Source organism: Cibotium barometz, chromosome 10 (assembly GCF_041138505.1).
Source record: "Cibotium barometz isolate CiBa-2024 chromosome 10, ASM4113850v1, whole genome shotgun sequence".
NCBI lineage: Eukaryota > Viridiplantae > Streptophyta > Polypodiopsida > Cyatheales > Cibotiaceae > Cibotium > Cibotium barometz.
In genome coordinates this window covers 56,618,401-56,635,141 of record NC_141055.1, presented here as the reverse complement: position 1 = coordinate 56,635,141, position 16,741 = coordinate 56,618,401, and the positions used below count along the sequence as shown (strand labels likewise).

Here is a 16,741-nt window from a genome sequence, read left to right as displayed (position 1 = left end):
GGTGGATCTTCATGAATAGTTGGTGTGGGTGTGATGGACACACTAAGGGTGGGGGGAAAGGGCTATGTGAAGCAGAGAAAGTGGGTGGTGGATTTCCTATTGAAACCAAGTGGGTGGCCGAAACTAGCTAAAATGTGAAGTAAATTGAAGTGGATGCCCGTTATGTTTAGGGAAATCTAGAGTGGGTTCTTTTTTTTTAACTAACCCCCCCCCTTAATGTTCAAACTCCTATCAACCCCACTTCTATTTTCCAAAATTAAAAAAAACACTTCTTTTCTATTTTTAAACTAAACTCCCTTTTAGTTTTTTTTTCAAAAAACAAATATCCTATACACACACACACACACACACGCACACACACACACACACACACACACACACACTAGTTCTTCATCAAACTAATCCCCTCCCCTTTTACTTTTCAAAAATATCAAAAAAACTTTTTCCTCTAAAAGTAACCCCCCTTCTCCCTAAAATCCCCCTGAAGCATCAAACCTTTTTCCTCTAAAAGTAACCCCCCTTCTCCCTAAAATCCCCCTGAAGCATCAAACCTTTTTTTAATATTTACCCAAACTAACCCTTTTTTATTTTTTATAAACTAACTTTCCCCCCATCTTTCTGATATCCTAGTAACTTTATTTTGTGTATATCCATCGCCTTCTTACTACCCCTCCCCCCCCTCTCATCTCTTTTATTTTATTCCATAATATACAAAACGAAACCATTTTTAGTTTTATTCTAACCTCCCTTCCTCCTTTCTCTAACTTTTTTTAAAACTAAGGTTTCTCCTCTTTTTTTAGTTTTGGGGTGTATTTTCATTCGTTGAGGATGCTTGGGAGAATTAAGTCAATGTTATGATAGGCGAGACATGATCATCTCCTTCAAGATGATCTTTCTTTGCATTTTATGACATTCCATGGCTTCTTGCATATATTTTCATTTCTTCAAGGTCAAGTGGATTTTTTCCACACATATCGTCACCTAGATGTACTTTATTTTGACCCCTACATTGTCTTACCACCCGAGGTCATGCAAGTTTTATCAATGTCACACATTTATTACCCACGTCACTTGGACCACATCACGCCACATCATAGGAGCTTCACATGCCCCCTATGGCCTCACCATCGACCTTTATATCACCACATCTTGAGACTTGGGAAGGAGCCCCCCCGTACCTCATATATCTTGCCCACCATTGAGCATTGTATCCGAGCACCGTCTTTCTCTTCTTGAGGAGGATCTTTCACCTACCACTAACATATCTTTTTTGGGGACACCCTTTCACCCATGTGATTACCTACCAGCATTCGAGGTGTATGCATGACTTCCATCATCATCCACTCCCCTCATGTGCATGGTTCTAACTCATCACTTACATTTGCGAGAGTACTTGCACTTGGGATCTCGAATCCTTAGAGGTGGATAGTTTTTCCTCACCCCATCGACTTTTGAGGAGATTCCCACCTCACTTGATATTTGCATTTAGAGTTGATTAGGGTGTGTAGAAATGAATTGGGCTTATCATCTTAGCATGTTAGAAAGCAAGAACGAGATTAGCACTAATGATAATGCTAATGATAAGAGTGAAGCATAATGCAACTAGAGCTGCTTACGGTGTGTAGATATGAATTAGTCTCGTCATCTTAGTATGCTAGAAAGTAAGAAAGGGATTAACATTAATGATAATGCTAATAATAAGAGTGAAGAATAATGACAAAATAATGATAAGGTAAGAGGTTTAGCTCAAAAGCTCATATGTTTGATCCATTATTTAGAGTGCCTTTTTATAGGCTTGAATACATCTCCATCAGCATTAATCATGGCTCATAAGCTTGCTTAAGCATCCCCCTTAATCCTTAATCTCTTCTAGATTTCTCACTTCTTCTAGGGGCCTACTTCCACATGGGCCGGCCATTCCACAAATTCCTCATCCTTTAGGCTCCCTTTCACCCTTTAAACCATAGTCTATAAGTTATGCAACTCTTACAAATGTTTGAGGATCACATACCACTCCCCCTTGCTCCAAACATATAAATGTTTGAGGATCACATACCACTCAACCTTGCTCTAAACATTTACTCCAATACAACGTGTAATTTTATACAAGGGTAGGAATATAATGAGTGGGTATAAACACAAGAAGAAAGGGATACCCTCTTCCGTTTACTAGAAGAGTCTTGGCCTCCTTCCTAGGAAGCCCCTCATTTGGCTTCTTCTTTTGTCATGATGTTTGCTTGATTGTTGTTTGGAATCCTCTTCTTGCTCCAATAATCTTCCTCTATGTGGCATCGCTTGCCACAAAAGTTGAACTTCACTCTAGCCCTTGGTCCTTTGGTGAAGAAAGATTTCTCTTCATATTTTGAGGATCCCCCCACTTTGACTTTGAGTCTCTTTTCTTCCTCGATCAAGGCTCCTTAAATGCCGGTGAAGGATGAGTCAATAGGTTCTTCAACATAGTCACCAACATGCTAAATGCTTCCAAGGTCATACTCTTGAGAAGGATTGCTATGGCATCCATTTCTCTTCCACTAGAGACCCAAATGCAAGTTTTTGTATAACACTTTTCAAATGTGCTTTGAGTGACTCACTCTCTTTGATATCTAATCCCAAAAACTGTTTTTTTAAACTTATTTTAGAGTTTTTTTTTTGGCACCAAATAGTTTCTCTAGTTCATCCCATTCTCCTCTAGAGGTATCATGTGATGGACGAAACTACACCTAGCCCTAACGCAATGATGGCTAGATATCTCTCATCTCTTCCTATCTAAAATATTTTATCTACCCCTTCTAATCATGGACATTTCTCTCTTCCACTTACTATCTCCTAAAGCTCATCTTTCATGAGAACAAACTTGAGTTTTACTTGCCATGTATGGAAACCTTCACCATTGAATTTATCTACTAGGAGTGGATTTGACATGGTTTCCTTATGTGGATGGGAAGGTCTTTGCAGTGGGGCTACCTAAAGCCAGTGTCTAGTTGCTTACAAAAGTGAAGATATGCATTTAATGAGACTAACACTTCCCAAATTTAGAAATTGTAAAACTAGAAAATACCCTAATTTGGAAGAGTGATTTGGGATACTAAACCAAGGAAAAATTTGGTTTTGATGATGCACAAGTGTTTACAACATCCCAATGGTAGAGTAGAACTCTCAATGGCTATGAAAATTGATTATAATTAGCACTAATTATCTTGTTAAACAGAGGCAGTTTTTTAACTAACAAAACAGGGAATGCTTTGTTAATTAAAGCTTCAATGATTGTTGTTTGTGTTTAACAAATCAATGTATAGATCCTCTACAGCACATACGTTAAACCCATGATTCATTTGCTTGAGAGTATAGTGAGAAATTTGAAGAAATTACCCCCTTCCTTGGCTGGAAATTTGAAGAAAATATCCCCTTCCTTGTTGTGGCTAGAAATTTACCTCCTACTGCTTGGCACTTTTGAAGCCTTTAATTTGCTCAATATTGCTCTCCTTTGATAGTTGTAGGCCTTTGAGCTGTACTAGCTACCTACTAAAAAACACATGGTTCTTGATGATTTTGAAGCTTGGCAAAAGAGGGAAAAAACTACTTGAAAGCTAATAAAGAAAAAACTAATTACTTCCTAATCTAAGCTATCCTAGGGTGCAAAGCTACTTAAGGAATGATGGATGGCACTGATCCTAACTTGAAATTTGCATCTAGAGTTGATTAGAGTGTATAAAAATGAATTAGACTCATCAATTTAGAGTTGATTAGAGTGTATCTAGAAATTAATTAGACTTATCAATTTAGCATGCTAGAAAGCAAGAAAGAGATTTACATGAATGACAATGCTAATGACAAGAGTGAAGCATAATGACAAGGCAAGAGGTTTAGCTCAAAATCTCACATGTTTGATCCTTTAGATAGATTGCCTTTTAATAGGTTTGAGTATATATCCGTTAGCCATTAATCATGGCTCATAAGCTTGCTTAAGCATCACTTATCTTTTCTAGATTTGAGTACCATCTTCCTTAAAGTGAGCACCCATTTGGCATTCTTTCCCACTTCTTCTAGGCACCGACTTTTGGCCTCCACAGGGGCCACAAATTCCTCATCGTATGGGCTTGCTTTGACCCTTTGAACCATAATAGTCTATGACTTCTGCAACTCTTACAAATGTTTAAGGGTCACATACCACTCCCCCTTGCTCCAAACATTTACCCACATCGCTTGCTATTTCAATAACCCCTTGTTACATCTTTCAAAGGGTAGCCTCTTCATCGTTTTTATTCCATGTTACATTTGGAGACTTTAGCTCCATCTTTTCCACCTCATTCCATGGGCCCTACTTTGTATGGTTTCCATTCATCATCGGCCTTCACTCGAGCACCCACCTTGAGTTAATTCGTGTGGGATCCTAGATTAGACTACATTAACTTTCCATGGAATTCATTGATGCCACTGTCTCCATCAGTATACCTTTCCTTGGCATTCTCTAGAGTACCTACTCTAGCCTCATACATATGGGATCCGGATGGATGGCATCAACTTTCGAGGTGGGGAGCACCCCTCACTTGTATGGAGAGTTTTCCTTGCTTAACTTTTTGGTGCATGGAGGATCCTCTTTATCAACACATCTTATAGATCCTTGGGCTTGGGTGACTCTACATCAACATATCTTTAGCGTGATCCTTCCTTCTTTTACGGTTTCATCAACTTTATCTCATTTTTTTTGTTCCTTCTCCCCTCCATTTTTATACTCGTTGCCATCTTATCCAACGACATCCGTGTGACCGGATGTGTACTAGAGTTGGGGGGATGTTAACCCCTTTCCGTACACCATAGCTTAGCACTATCTACCTCTCCACATGATGGTGCACACACACATGTATATACATATCACTTTGGTGCACATATCATATATTTTTTCATAGGATATTTAGGTGATATTGAGCTTATTGTATATCTTTTAGTGGATTCACCTATGCTCGCTTTGTGGAGCTTGTACATAAAGAAGGATGGCCCTATATTTTACTATATATAGAGAGCATGGGTGAGGAAGATTTCATTTTCCTCTAGCCTAGGTTGTGGATTCCATCCTCATGTTCTTTCTTAGATTAGTGAGTTGAGTGAGTTTATCTCCTTCTTGTTCTGTTAGGAATTTAGCTTAGAATGTGGTGTGTGTTAAGAAACACAACACATCAAGCTATGGCTGTGCAAGTTTGTTGGCTAAAGAGGTGATGCAAAATCCTAAACTGAGGTAGATGATTCCACACACATAATGGTGAGAAACTAAACTAATTAAGCTTTAGACTCAAGCATTTCTTTGTTGATTTGTTGAATAAAGCATGTTGCACAATTGTGCTTCCTTGCTTTAGCTCTTTTTCTTCTTCAAGAAGAGAGGAGACACATCCCTCAAAGGTTGGTTATGGCAAATTTTTGTGTAGTCACCAAGGTATTGTACTCCTTTGGCATGCTTTTAAATAGCATGGCTGATGTATCTTTATCTCCTATCTTGGTATCTATGTCATCTAGTTGTGTCATTATGCTTTCATCTTGCTAACAAATTGTGCTAGTAACTTACTAAAATTCATTTCTAGCCCATAAAATTCAATTTTGAGATGAATTTCTTGATTTTTTTGCTTTAGATTAAACACTAAATTTAACTCTTCCTATGCATCTTTGGCATTATCCTTGTGATCAATGTGGTGAATGAGATTAGGCCCCTGATGTAACCCAATAAGTGATAGTGCTTTCTCATCTTTCTCTACCCACTCATCAGTTTTGTTAATAGGTGCATTTTCCTTAACCATCTTCCATAGCTTTTTGTGCATTAACAGATACTTCATTTGTGTAGCCCAAGTGAAATCCTTCCCCAATGAACTTCTCAATATGATTTGTTGTGTTTGTTACCATTTTGAGGTGGTCTTACCAGAGTACTACTCTCAGCAGTGTCTATACCTTCTTAATACAATGACTAAGAGGGTTGAGATGGGGAGGCTTTAATTGGCCAAACGAAAGACAAATTTGATGGGGCTTTTACCTTGAGAGTGTTACCCTAGATTGATAGCAATGTCTCAAAAAGAAAGTCCCCAGAAAGAACCTCTAGAAAGGGCACGATTAGGGCAAAGAACAATGATTGTGCATTCCAAGAAGGTAGGTAGGGTAATACTTGAGAGAGAGTGGATTGATGTCACTCAATGCCATATCAATTGGCAAGAATACATGCCAAGGATGTGACGATCCAAGTGACGATGAAGTAAAATAGACTTCTAAATCCTCACCTTTAATTGTCCTTCACATTAAAGACCTACCCTCCCGCATCACAAACAATACCTTTCCAAAAATGATAAAGAATTCTCCTAAGAACCTTAACAATCCTGGCCAAAGAAGTCCTGACACCCTTTCTAAAGAAAACTCCAACCTCGCCTATCTCTAACTCAAAGTCCTCTATTGCTAAGACCCGTTTTCCTTGACCTCCTAGGAGCAACCTAACCAAGCCCATCCATTAACTAGCTTTGTACCATTTCCATGCAAATCAATAATGGGTGCCAAGGCACTTTCTCATGCCGCCCAAGGCTACCATACATACAGAACTCTTTGGATTCCCCAGATGCCATCAAAGAGAACTAGGAGGCACTCCTAGTAGTGGTTGGTTTTGAATTGACTACTTTAAGCCCAATGATACTATAAGGGTAACACTCATGCTAGCTACCAAAGAGTGCCCCACGCCTTCACCTCTAAAAAACTCTCTAGGAGAGCCATCAAAAGGCACAAAGACAAAACATATGCTAGTTAATGTCATTAGGTTTGCAAACAAATTCTTGAACCTCCAAAGTTCCATGAGGGAAACACCCAAGTGTGACTCCCAAGGCCCATCAGCACAACGTCATCCTTGGGTGGGCCACCAATAAGTTAAAGAAGAACCAATGCAAGGCCAAGAAACCTTGTTAACAAAGAACCCATGCCAAGATTGGTGCACTAATAATGGTTGCCCAAGAATTTCTTAGAAGATCAAGGCTTCTACGATGACAAGCTCCCAAGAACAAGGCCTCAACGCCATCACCATCAACACAAGCCTTGCAAAATATACTTCATCAACCCAAATGGTGTGGCACGGCTTTATCAACTCAACTGCACTCAAGCTTTTGGCTTATCCTTGCATGCAAGGGCCTGTTTTTTCTTCAAATGGTACACACAACACACACATGCATACACACATATCTTTAGTGTTTTTTTTGAGATAAGAGAAAATCGAGCAATTCTAAGGTCAAATCTTGACACTCTTCATATACACGATTAGCTCTGTCATAATTACCCCATTAAAAAAAATTAAACTCATAATTTTTTTGGGATCATTATATACCTCCATGAGGTTGGATTATATCTAGGCTTGCACATTGAGGGTATAATTGCACCTTTCAACAAACTAACACAAAGCAAAGAAAACTCCATTACCTGCTCTTTAAGGACAAGTTGAACTTGCCTGATTCATTGTGTAAGAGAACTCCATTACCCACTTCAGAGACATGGTGAACTTGCATGATTTATCCACTACGATCTAGCGAGATTGAGATCTTTGTATCACTAGATGTACATACCATATGCATCCTAAAACAAAAGCAAGCATGGTTGATACGGATTCTGAACAGGGCCGAACATATGGTATGTATCACTAGATGTACATACCATATGCATCCTAAAACAAAAGCAAGCATGGTTGATACGGATTCTGAACAGGGCCGAACATTGTTAAAAAAATGAAAAATTAATTAATTATGGGTTGATTGTTTTGATTGACTAATCTCTAAACTACTGCAAAGCCTTAATGAGCATTATTGAACCTTAGTTAAATCCATTTTTTCAGGGTTGATTGTTTTGATTGACTAATCTCTAAACTACTGCAAAGCCTTAATGAGCATTAAAAATTGAACCTTATTTAGATCCCTTTTTTCAAACATCTCTTCTTTGAGCGGTTTGGTGAGATCGTGTAGGTTATAGCATCATTTCGTCTCTCTCTCTCTCTCTCTCTCTCTCTCTCTCTCTCTCTCTGATCAACTTCTTTCTCTTAGATCATAGATATAATCTCTCTTCTTCTCTCGACACAAACAAAGACAATCTCTCTCTTTGCAAAGAGAATATTTCTCACACCCTGCAAAGAAAGTCCCTCATGGGAGGCCTGACTGTAGAGAATCTCTCCCTCTCTTATCGTTTGTAGATTGAATTTGATCATGAACGAAAAGTTTTTCCATAGAAATTTCTGGCATGAGTTTTAAAAATATCCATGGATGCATTTCTTTCCATTATAGTGTATATTGGGAGAGATGAATTTTTGGAGATAGTAAGTATGTCCTAGTAAGTAAAATTTAGTCGCTTTTCTTTGTAGTGACAAACTTCACTTTGAACGTCGATAATACATGCACCAAGGTTATTATCTGAGGTGGGGGAGATGGCCTTCTCTTGCCCTTCACGACGACATCCCGGGTTCCTCCTTCTCCCACATGCCTAATGCATGAGGCGTGCGTTAGGCATGCGGTCTGTCAATTCGGTCTCTAAAATAACCCTTGCAATAAAAAAAAAAGGTAATTATACCTGTGGAACCAAAAATGCCTCCGTTGCCTCATTCTGTTCATCTGAATTTTGCACCATTGTTCTTAGAGCGCTAATTTATTTCTTTTTTTGATGAGGAGGAAATTCACTCAGCCTTTTTAAATTGTGTTTTCTTGCCACGTAGATAAACGTGAGAGCGCTCTTTTTTTTTTTTCGATTTTTTCCCACGCTACCCAGTGACCCCGGCTCGAAAAACAAAAAACAAAAAGTGAACGCTGATGAGCCGCTCCATGCTGCAACAGCGCCATGACAATGGAGGTGGAGTCAGCTGAAGCAGGGATGAGCTGCTCAACACCAGCAGCAGCAGCAGAAGAAGGGGACTCGGCCAAGCCCTCGATGGTTCGCATCAAGAGGAAGCGGCTCCAGCCTCCCATCGAATCTCTGTGTAACCTGCTGTTGCCCTTCATTTTGCATGTGTCTTTTTGCAACGCTTGCTATTCAGTCCTTGTAAATTCCACCTTTCGCTTTCTTATCAAGTTTTTTTTAAAAAAAAAATTCCTCTTCCCATACCTCCTCCCCTTCGTTTCTCTCCCTCTCTCTTCCTTGCAGGGTTGGAAGTGTCTGAGAGACCCACCAAACGCCTTGAAGCCGAACTCCTGTCTTTCTCTCTCAATGACTCCGACAGCCAAAGTCCTGGTAAGCTTTTTTCCCTGGTCCTCATTGTTGTGAATATGCTTAACAAGCCCTTTATTCACAGCTTCTGTGGTAATCCAAACGCCTTGGTTCCTTCTACCCTTGGTTTTGGATCTCTAGTCCTTGGTATTGGGTATTAGAAGATAGTTGGTGTGAATACCCTCTATGGGGAGTGAACAGCCCTTATTAAAGTCCAGGTTAGTAGATAAGGCTTGATGCCTATAAAAGCATGTACTTGGGAGGTTCTCTAATCACAAGAGTATAGTTTGAGTTGTGCAACATATTTCTGTTGTGCTTGATGTCACAGATCTCTCACACTTACCATAGCCATTCAAAAAGCCCTAATCTCTCTTTGCACATGCTTCATCCTTGCACCATGAATGCTAACGTGGTATCAGAGCCACCTTAGCCCACATCTCCTCTTTGCGTTTTTCTCATCATATGCTATGTTTCTTTCCCATATGAAGCTGTGCATTTTCTTGGCCTATGCTATGTTTTTTTTTTCCTCAGTATGTGCGCTGTCCCGGGTACCTCTCCATGAGGGTGCATGCTGTCCACACAGCCCGCAGTCACCTCTCAGCGATCTTGGGCATCTATGGTTGAGCATAACTAACAGTAGCAGCCTTTCAGCCATAAACGTAAGCTACAAGAGGTCTACATGCAGCTAACAGCACTGCTGAAGCAAAATGCATCATCTGACATGGTGTAGAAGGAAAGGTAGGCCATAGGTGCTGTCCAGCAGGTGATACAGTTGGCGACCAGCATTCAGCCATTAACGTAAGGAAGAAGAGGTCCATGTGCAGTTCCAACAATGCCCTAGAGAAAAACGCAAGTACCTACAGCTTGTAGAGTAGAAAACACAGCACATCCAGGGGTCAAATCAGCAAAAATGCAGCCCACCTTTAGTACGGTAGGGTGGCCTGCTTGGGCAGCAAAACACTTAGCAAAACAGGGTCATCTCATGCCCAAATTAGGTCCGATTCAGCCCACAGCAGCGTTTATGCAAAAATGCACATCTTCTTAGCCTGAAAGAGAAAAATGCAAGGTGCAGGAGCTGCCAGGATAAGGACACCATGTCGACCTGCAACTCAGCCCTTCCCACCATCTTCTATATGCATCTTGGTCAGCATACAATCAGGTTTGTAGTGCTTGAAGTCACTCCCTACATTCATTTACAGCAATAGGCATCATGTGAAAGGGGACAAAGGACTTGAAGAAAATTATCAAATTCAAGCAAAAGAACAGCCATGAACAAGCTGGGACATCACTTCAAAAGCGATGAAATGAAGGTCATATTACCTGTTGTTTATAAAGAAACGACAGTCTCCGCAATCTTGGATGGTGGTGCTGGTGTCAGTATAATCACCAAGGATTGTTGGGAGGCCTGGGGAAGTCCACTACTCGTAGGCACGAGCCTCGTGGTCAACCTTGCCGATGGGAACACAGCCAAACTTTAGGTGTCCTTCAGAATGCAAAGATTAAGACCTTAGGGATGGGCTTCCACCACACATTTGTGCTGATGGATTTTCAGAGAAGAGGGTCATACCCAATGATCCTCGGAAGGCTTTATATGAGGGAAGCACGGTTGGTTCACGAGTGGAAAACCAATCACATATACATACGCAAAGGTCATCAGTCTTTGAAAATAAACTTAAAAACAAGGAAGACTTATGCCATGGGACGAGGCATTCTCACCGATGAGTCGGACACAACCGCCCGGATCGCTTCAATCGATATTTGCAGAGCATGCAATGTAGAAGCTCACACTAGTAGTCCCCGAAAATAAACTTAAAAATAGGGAAGACTCATCCCATGGGGGGAGGCATTCTCGCCAATGAGTTACACACAACTGCTCGGACCACTTCAGTTGATATTTGCAGAGCATGCAATGCATAACACCACGTTGATTGACATTTGTACAACTTGTAACAAGATATTGGATGGTGGAGATGAGGACCAAGAATATGAGCCTCTCTCGGAGCTTGTCGACTCCGAGGAATGGATTCATGTTCTTGCAACCATGGACACTCTTCCATAAAAGCTTGGGACAAGCACAGTTGGACGGTGGAGAAAGCATATCACTGCCCGTGCTCGATGCATTCAAGACACCTGGTAGCCACCATTTGGCCCAAAGCCCAACCGTAGAGATCTACTAAGTGGGTGCCTGAAGCAATAAAGTTTTCCCAAACCCTGAGCCCCGTTGGATTCTTGTCAAGCTACTTGAAGTCCAAGCCTTCTCGGAGGGAACCCGTTTGTCTGGGTTCCAAAAAACCTCGCCGTCCGCACAAACCCGTAAGCCAAAAAGATCTTGGCGACGGCCTCAATATCTAGTGCCACCCCAAAAATCAACATCTCATTGGATCTTGTTCAAATTGCTAGAAGCACAAGAATGCTACGAAGGAAACTCCCATATTTGGGTGCCGAGATCAAAGAAACCCGTGCCCCGAGCCACTGCAAACGCTCAAACGTCAAATTCAAGTGGGTGTGGAGACCCAAAGCCATGCCACTAATGCCAACTCCAAAGCTTAAGTAGGAATGGAGAGCAATGGCTTCTGCTTCGACTCGTGTGTTGACACCATCTTTAGAAAAGTTGGAAGAGCCCGTGGACCTCGAGCAACAAGAGGCAACACCTTGCCCCATGTGCAGTGACCGTACTTGTTCTTGTTTCCATTGAAGAAGAGCCACCCATGGTGCTGAATCCCAAAGAGAACAGTGCCTACACTTCTATGGCACCGCGGAGTAACCCTAGGGCTCAAAAGGATTACCATGACTCCACAAGACCGATGTGCGCTACGCCGCATCATCACATCATATTTGTGCTCCATTGAATCCATGCTTGTACACCTTTCAAATGTTGGTGGGAACTCCAATAGCACATCTCCATTATATTGCCTAGGTATTTCATCGATGTTCATTCTTTGCTTGATCATGTTGACAAGCTTACACATCAAGCTTGATGGAGGTAATTGTCCAATGACCGGTATAGTGCTCTAATATTTCTTGCATCTCTGTAGCTCGTCTTCTCCACCTTTCTCTTTGTCATCTACTGAAACAGTAGGAGTAATTGGACATGTATAATCTTTAGTCTTCTACTTTAGAGGTGGAATTTCCACTACTCCATCAACTCAGGAGGGATTGCTATCATCATTTGAAGAGGACTCCAAGACAATAGATGAAGGGCTTGCAGTAAGGGTTGAACCCTAACTCACGTGTGCATATGTAATGTAGCGTCTCCGCTCAAGTGTATAGTGACTACCTTCACTAAGAATGATAAAAAAAACTCAAAAACCCTAAATAGAATTTTTTAAAATAAAAATTTGTTTTTTTAGAAAGCACTTGAGTTGAATCGGTGATCTTAAAAGTTCGATCGCACGATTGGTAATCTAAAGACGGATTGCAACACTTTGAGGGGTCTGGTGATTTGTAAAGTTGAATCGCGATTTGACAAGCCGAATCAACGATTCAAGATGTGCGATCTATAAAGCCAAATCGTGATTTGACAATAGGAATCGACGATTCAACATGTGCGATCGGTAAACCCGAATTGCTCTTTGAGGAGTAGAATCGCGATTCAAGATGTATGATCGGTAAAGCCGAATTGTGATTTGAGAAGTAGAATCGTGATTCAAAATGTGCGATCGGTAAAGCTAAATCGTGATTTGAGAGTTGGATCGCCATGATCCAACTCTCAAAATGTGATTCAAAATGTGCGATCGGTAAAGCTAAATCGTGATTTGAGAGTTGGATCGCCATGATCCAAGATCAAACGATTAACGATATTGAAGAGTTGGATTGCTACGGTCCAAGAGGCAACAATCAAAGATGTGAGATCAGTGAGGTCAGATCGCAATCTTAGAAGTGAGAGGTTGGATCATCTGGAAAGTTTGTACTTAGGTGTAGGACTTGGAGTGGTAATTGGCCCCTTGTGAGCCCTAGTCCGGGAGGAGTAAGCTAGGGTTCCACTCTAGGCGTCCAGGGTCAGGTGTACGAGTCCTGTACATGGTCTTGGTCAGGTTTGCATGTCCCGCACATGGAGCAGTGCCAGTCGGTACCGTGAGTCACCCTCTGGAATGATGTAGAGGTGTATCGGGCTCTTATTGGGACACCAGTCGTAGGTTTAGAAGTCTTGTAGCATACCTATTGTGTTATGTGGGAAGGTAGGCAAAGGGGCAGCCTGTGGGCCACCCTAAAAGGCCTTAAGGGCCTTGCCTACAAGGTGGGCAGCCCTTGTGGGTCACCCTGGGGGCCAAGAAGGTCCCATGGCCAAGCAACCGAGCTCATGGAAGGGCTGGGTTGCTAGGTGGCTGAAACTCGCGGTGCTTGGGGGACTAGGGCCTTTGACACACTTTTTTTTTCCGAGAAAAGATCCTTTCATTAGTTATAAAAAAACGCCCACTGGGCTACAAAGAACCTCTCCTGCTCTCATAAGAAGGCAGAGCAGAGATCTAATCAAGGCAGCTAGGGAGACTCTCCCTAGGTGCAAAAAGTACAATAAAGGTACAAAAAACTGAGAGGCTATATCATACAATAGGGGGGGGGGCGGGGAATCCACACAGGTGGCCTGTAGTGCCAACGGGGGGTACCCGCGTGTAGAGTATAGAACGGGCCGCTGCGCAAAGTGGTGTGGAAGGCCTGGCGCCGCAAGATCGCTCGATCCGAGTCGCCTCGGATGCGGTCATACTGTCCTCGCAGGGTGTGAATCAACTCCTGCCAGATAGCCCGAACAGTCTCTGCTGGTGGCTCGAGTCTCCCCTCAAAGGCCGTGAAACAACGGGCTCTCCAGGTGAACCATATGGTGAGGCTGCTGAGGAGCTCCATTCGTAAATCCCTCTCTTGTGTCCAGCCGGCGAAGGAACAAGGCGAGGCTGGCCCGTAATGAATCTGATGGCATGGCTGTCCTGCTTCGTCTCGTATCCCAGAGCAGGCCCTGACGAAGTTGACCATGCAGCGGCTCCCCACGTATACATGCCCTCTGGAGAGGGGGGGGCCAAAATGCGCAGCATCCTCAGCCAAATCTGCTGCGCCTGTGGACAGTCCCACAGGCAATGTCTCTGTGTCTCCAATGGGTGGCCGCATCGGACGCAGGCCGATGAAAGGCCACTGTAGACAAGCCAGGTGCCAACTGCAGAGCCTCTGTGGGCAACCAGCCACTGGAAAGTCGAGATCTTGCGTGCCTGTCGACTAGCCCAGAGCCTGGTCCAAAAATCCTCCAGGAATTCCTGTGAGAGGCCCTGTAGCTGCCAATGCTCCGATGCAGCTCTTCCGAGAAGCGGCGGCCACTACCCGAATCCTCTGAAAGACGCACTTTGTAACCAAAGACGACTCCGCCTCCACTCTCTGAAGTCTGCCCTCCTCCTGTATCTCATAGTAGAGGCATCTGCCATCCTCAATGCAAGCTCTGAAAGCAATCAGGATCTCCAACTGTGTAAAGGCTCCCATCCACCGTGGGGCCGCTGGCTCGAAAGGCGCGAACCACTCCTCAGTGAGTGCCCCCTGAATGTCATCCCTCATAATCAGTCCCCCTCTGAAGTGACTCAGCCTCTCCGCCTGGATCTCCTCCGGGAGACTGCAAAAGGCATGCCAATCTCCAAAACTGCGTGTTGGGCCTGCCGCCAATGGTCCCTAGGCTAGACGAGGCCGAGAGCCCAGCATATGACCCTGCTCTGTGCGTACCGCGGGGCTCCAGATGAGCGGCTGTCTGGCCCGCTCCTCATCACAAGTAGGTGGTCTCTGAGAGCCCCGGTCTCAGAAGCTCCCACGCTCGCAGAATGCTCAAGGCAAATCTGTCCTCCCATCCTCTACTGAGGCCTGTCCTCATCTCTATGAAGATCCGCCGTATCTCTGGTGCCCAAGTGCCCCCTGCTGGGGATTGCAGCCGCTGAAAAAGAAGCTCCTTCCAAGGCTCAGCGCTTGGAAGCAGCCCCCGAACAATAAGCTTCCCCAGCAAGGCTCTACTCTGATCAGCTGGATCTATAATGCCCAAGCCCCCCTGGGCCCTCGGAAGAGTAATAACTGCCCAAGCAACCTTAGCCCGGGCCGGCTGACCATCCCGCCCAGACCAAAGAAAGTTCCTGATCAGCCTCTGTACCTGGCTGATGCAGGAGCTCGAGAAGATCCAACAAGACGTGATGTACCACAGTCGCTAAAAGCATCTGATTTGTCACCACCACCCTCCCAGCCAAGGATAGCCGAGCTGTACTCCAATATAAAAGCTTCTTCCGAATACTCAGAAGAAGCGGGGCGATCTGCTGCTCAGGTGACAAATCAAGTCCAATCTGGCAACCCAGATACCGCACTGCTGTACCAGGAGGGATCCATCTAAAACCCGGGTCTGGGCTCCATGCCGGAGTGGGAGCGCTACTGATCCAAAAGGCCACTGTCTTGCGCCAATTGATCAATGCTCCCGAAGCCACACCAAAAACCTGTAGCGATTGCTCTGCCCTCTGTAGGTTGGCCTCCTGGCCATGCAAAAACAATCCCATGTCATCAGCAAACTCAGAATCGAGCAGGTCCTCACCCCGGACTGGGAGCTGGAGTCCTCTCAAACCAACCTCCTCTGCTGTCAGATACATGCTCATAGCCTCTGCAAAGAAGAGAAAGGAACGGGGCATCCCTGGCGGACTGATCTGGTCAACTCAAAACTCCGCCCCCGCCCTCCTGCCATCAACACCTGGCTACGAGCTGTGGAATATAGAGCCGCCACTCCTCGAATCCAGTCTGGCTCAAAACCCAGGCGAAGCATAGTGCCCTCTAGGAAACCCCAATCGACTCTATCATATGCCTTCTCAAAATCGAGAAGCATCACGACCAAGTCCTCACCGAGAAATCTAGCTCGGGCCGTCGCCTCCCAGAAGGTGAAAATGTTGTCAAGGATACTGCGCTATACATCTGCAATGACCATACATACTCCTCCCTACCCACCCAAAGGGCCAAAACCTGCAGACCAAAATGTGTCCCAGCTACCAAGCATCACCGAACCATATCTCCGAATCCTGCTCTCACTCAAATGGTGCTCCTGCATCATCAGAATATCAATACTGCCCCCAACCAGGCATCTCTGAAGCTCCTGCCTCAAACAACCACGATAGCGTACATAGTGTGCGCCGCCAAGGCCCTGTACATTCCATGAGATGATCCTCATGGATGACCTGCTAAGGTGGAGGCTGTCTTAGCCATACGGCGGGCCTTCGCAAGCGGCTTGGATGGAGAGTAGTCCCCATCCGAGCGGCGACGAATCTGCCCCCCTGGTGTGCTGCAAGAGTCTCGGACGAGGCGCCAGTGGGCTGTGTCCCATGGCGGCTGCCTCCTGCTCCGAGAGAGCAACCTTATGTATGCATACATAGCCAGGGTTGCGTGCTAGGTCTGCCACTATGAGAACCACCAAATGTCGAATCGCGGAGGCATCCGCACTCCCGGTGTCAAAGAAATGTGCCAACTCCCAGAGTCGGCCTATCACGTCTGTCATCTCCAGATCGCTCACATGGTGAGAAAACTCAACTGCCTGAGTCTTTAAAACACTAAGAGC

At 44.0% G+C, this 16,741-nt stretch overlaps 1 protein-coding gene across 1 annotated transcript in view; it reads left to right on the top strand.

Moving 5' to 3' along the window:
• The first annotated feature begins 8,725 nt into the window (after positions 1-8,725).
• LOC147635084 (RNA-directed DNA methylation 4-like) overlaps positions 8,726-16,741 on the top strand; it is a 37,501-nt gene continuing 29,485 nt past the window's right edge. Inside the window, exons 1-2 of the mRNA XM_086803349.1 lie at positions 8,726-8,968; positions 9,133-9,219. Coding sequence (XP_086659475.1) covers positions 8,830-8,968; positions 9,133-9,219 — 226 coding nt within the window. The 5' untranslated portion in view covers positions 8,726-8,829. The remainder of the gene's footprint in view (positions 8,969-9,132; positions 9,220-16,741) is intronic.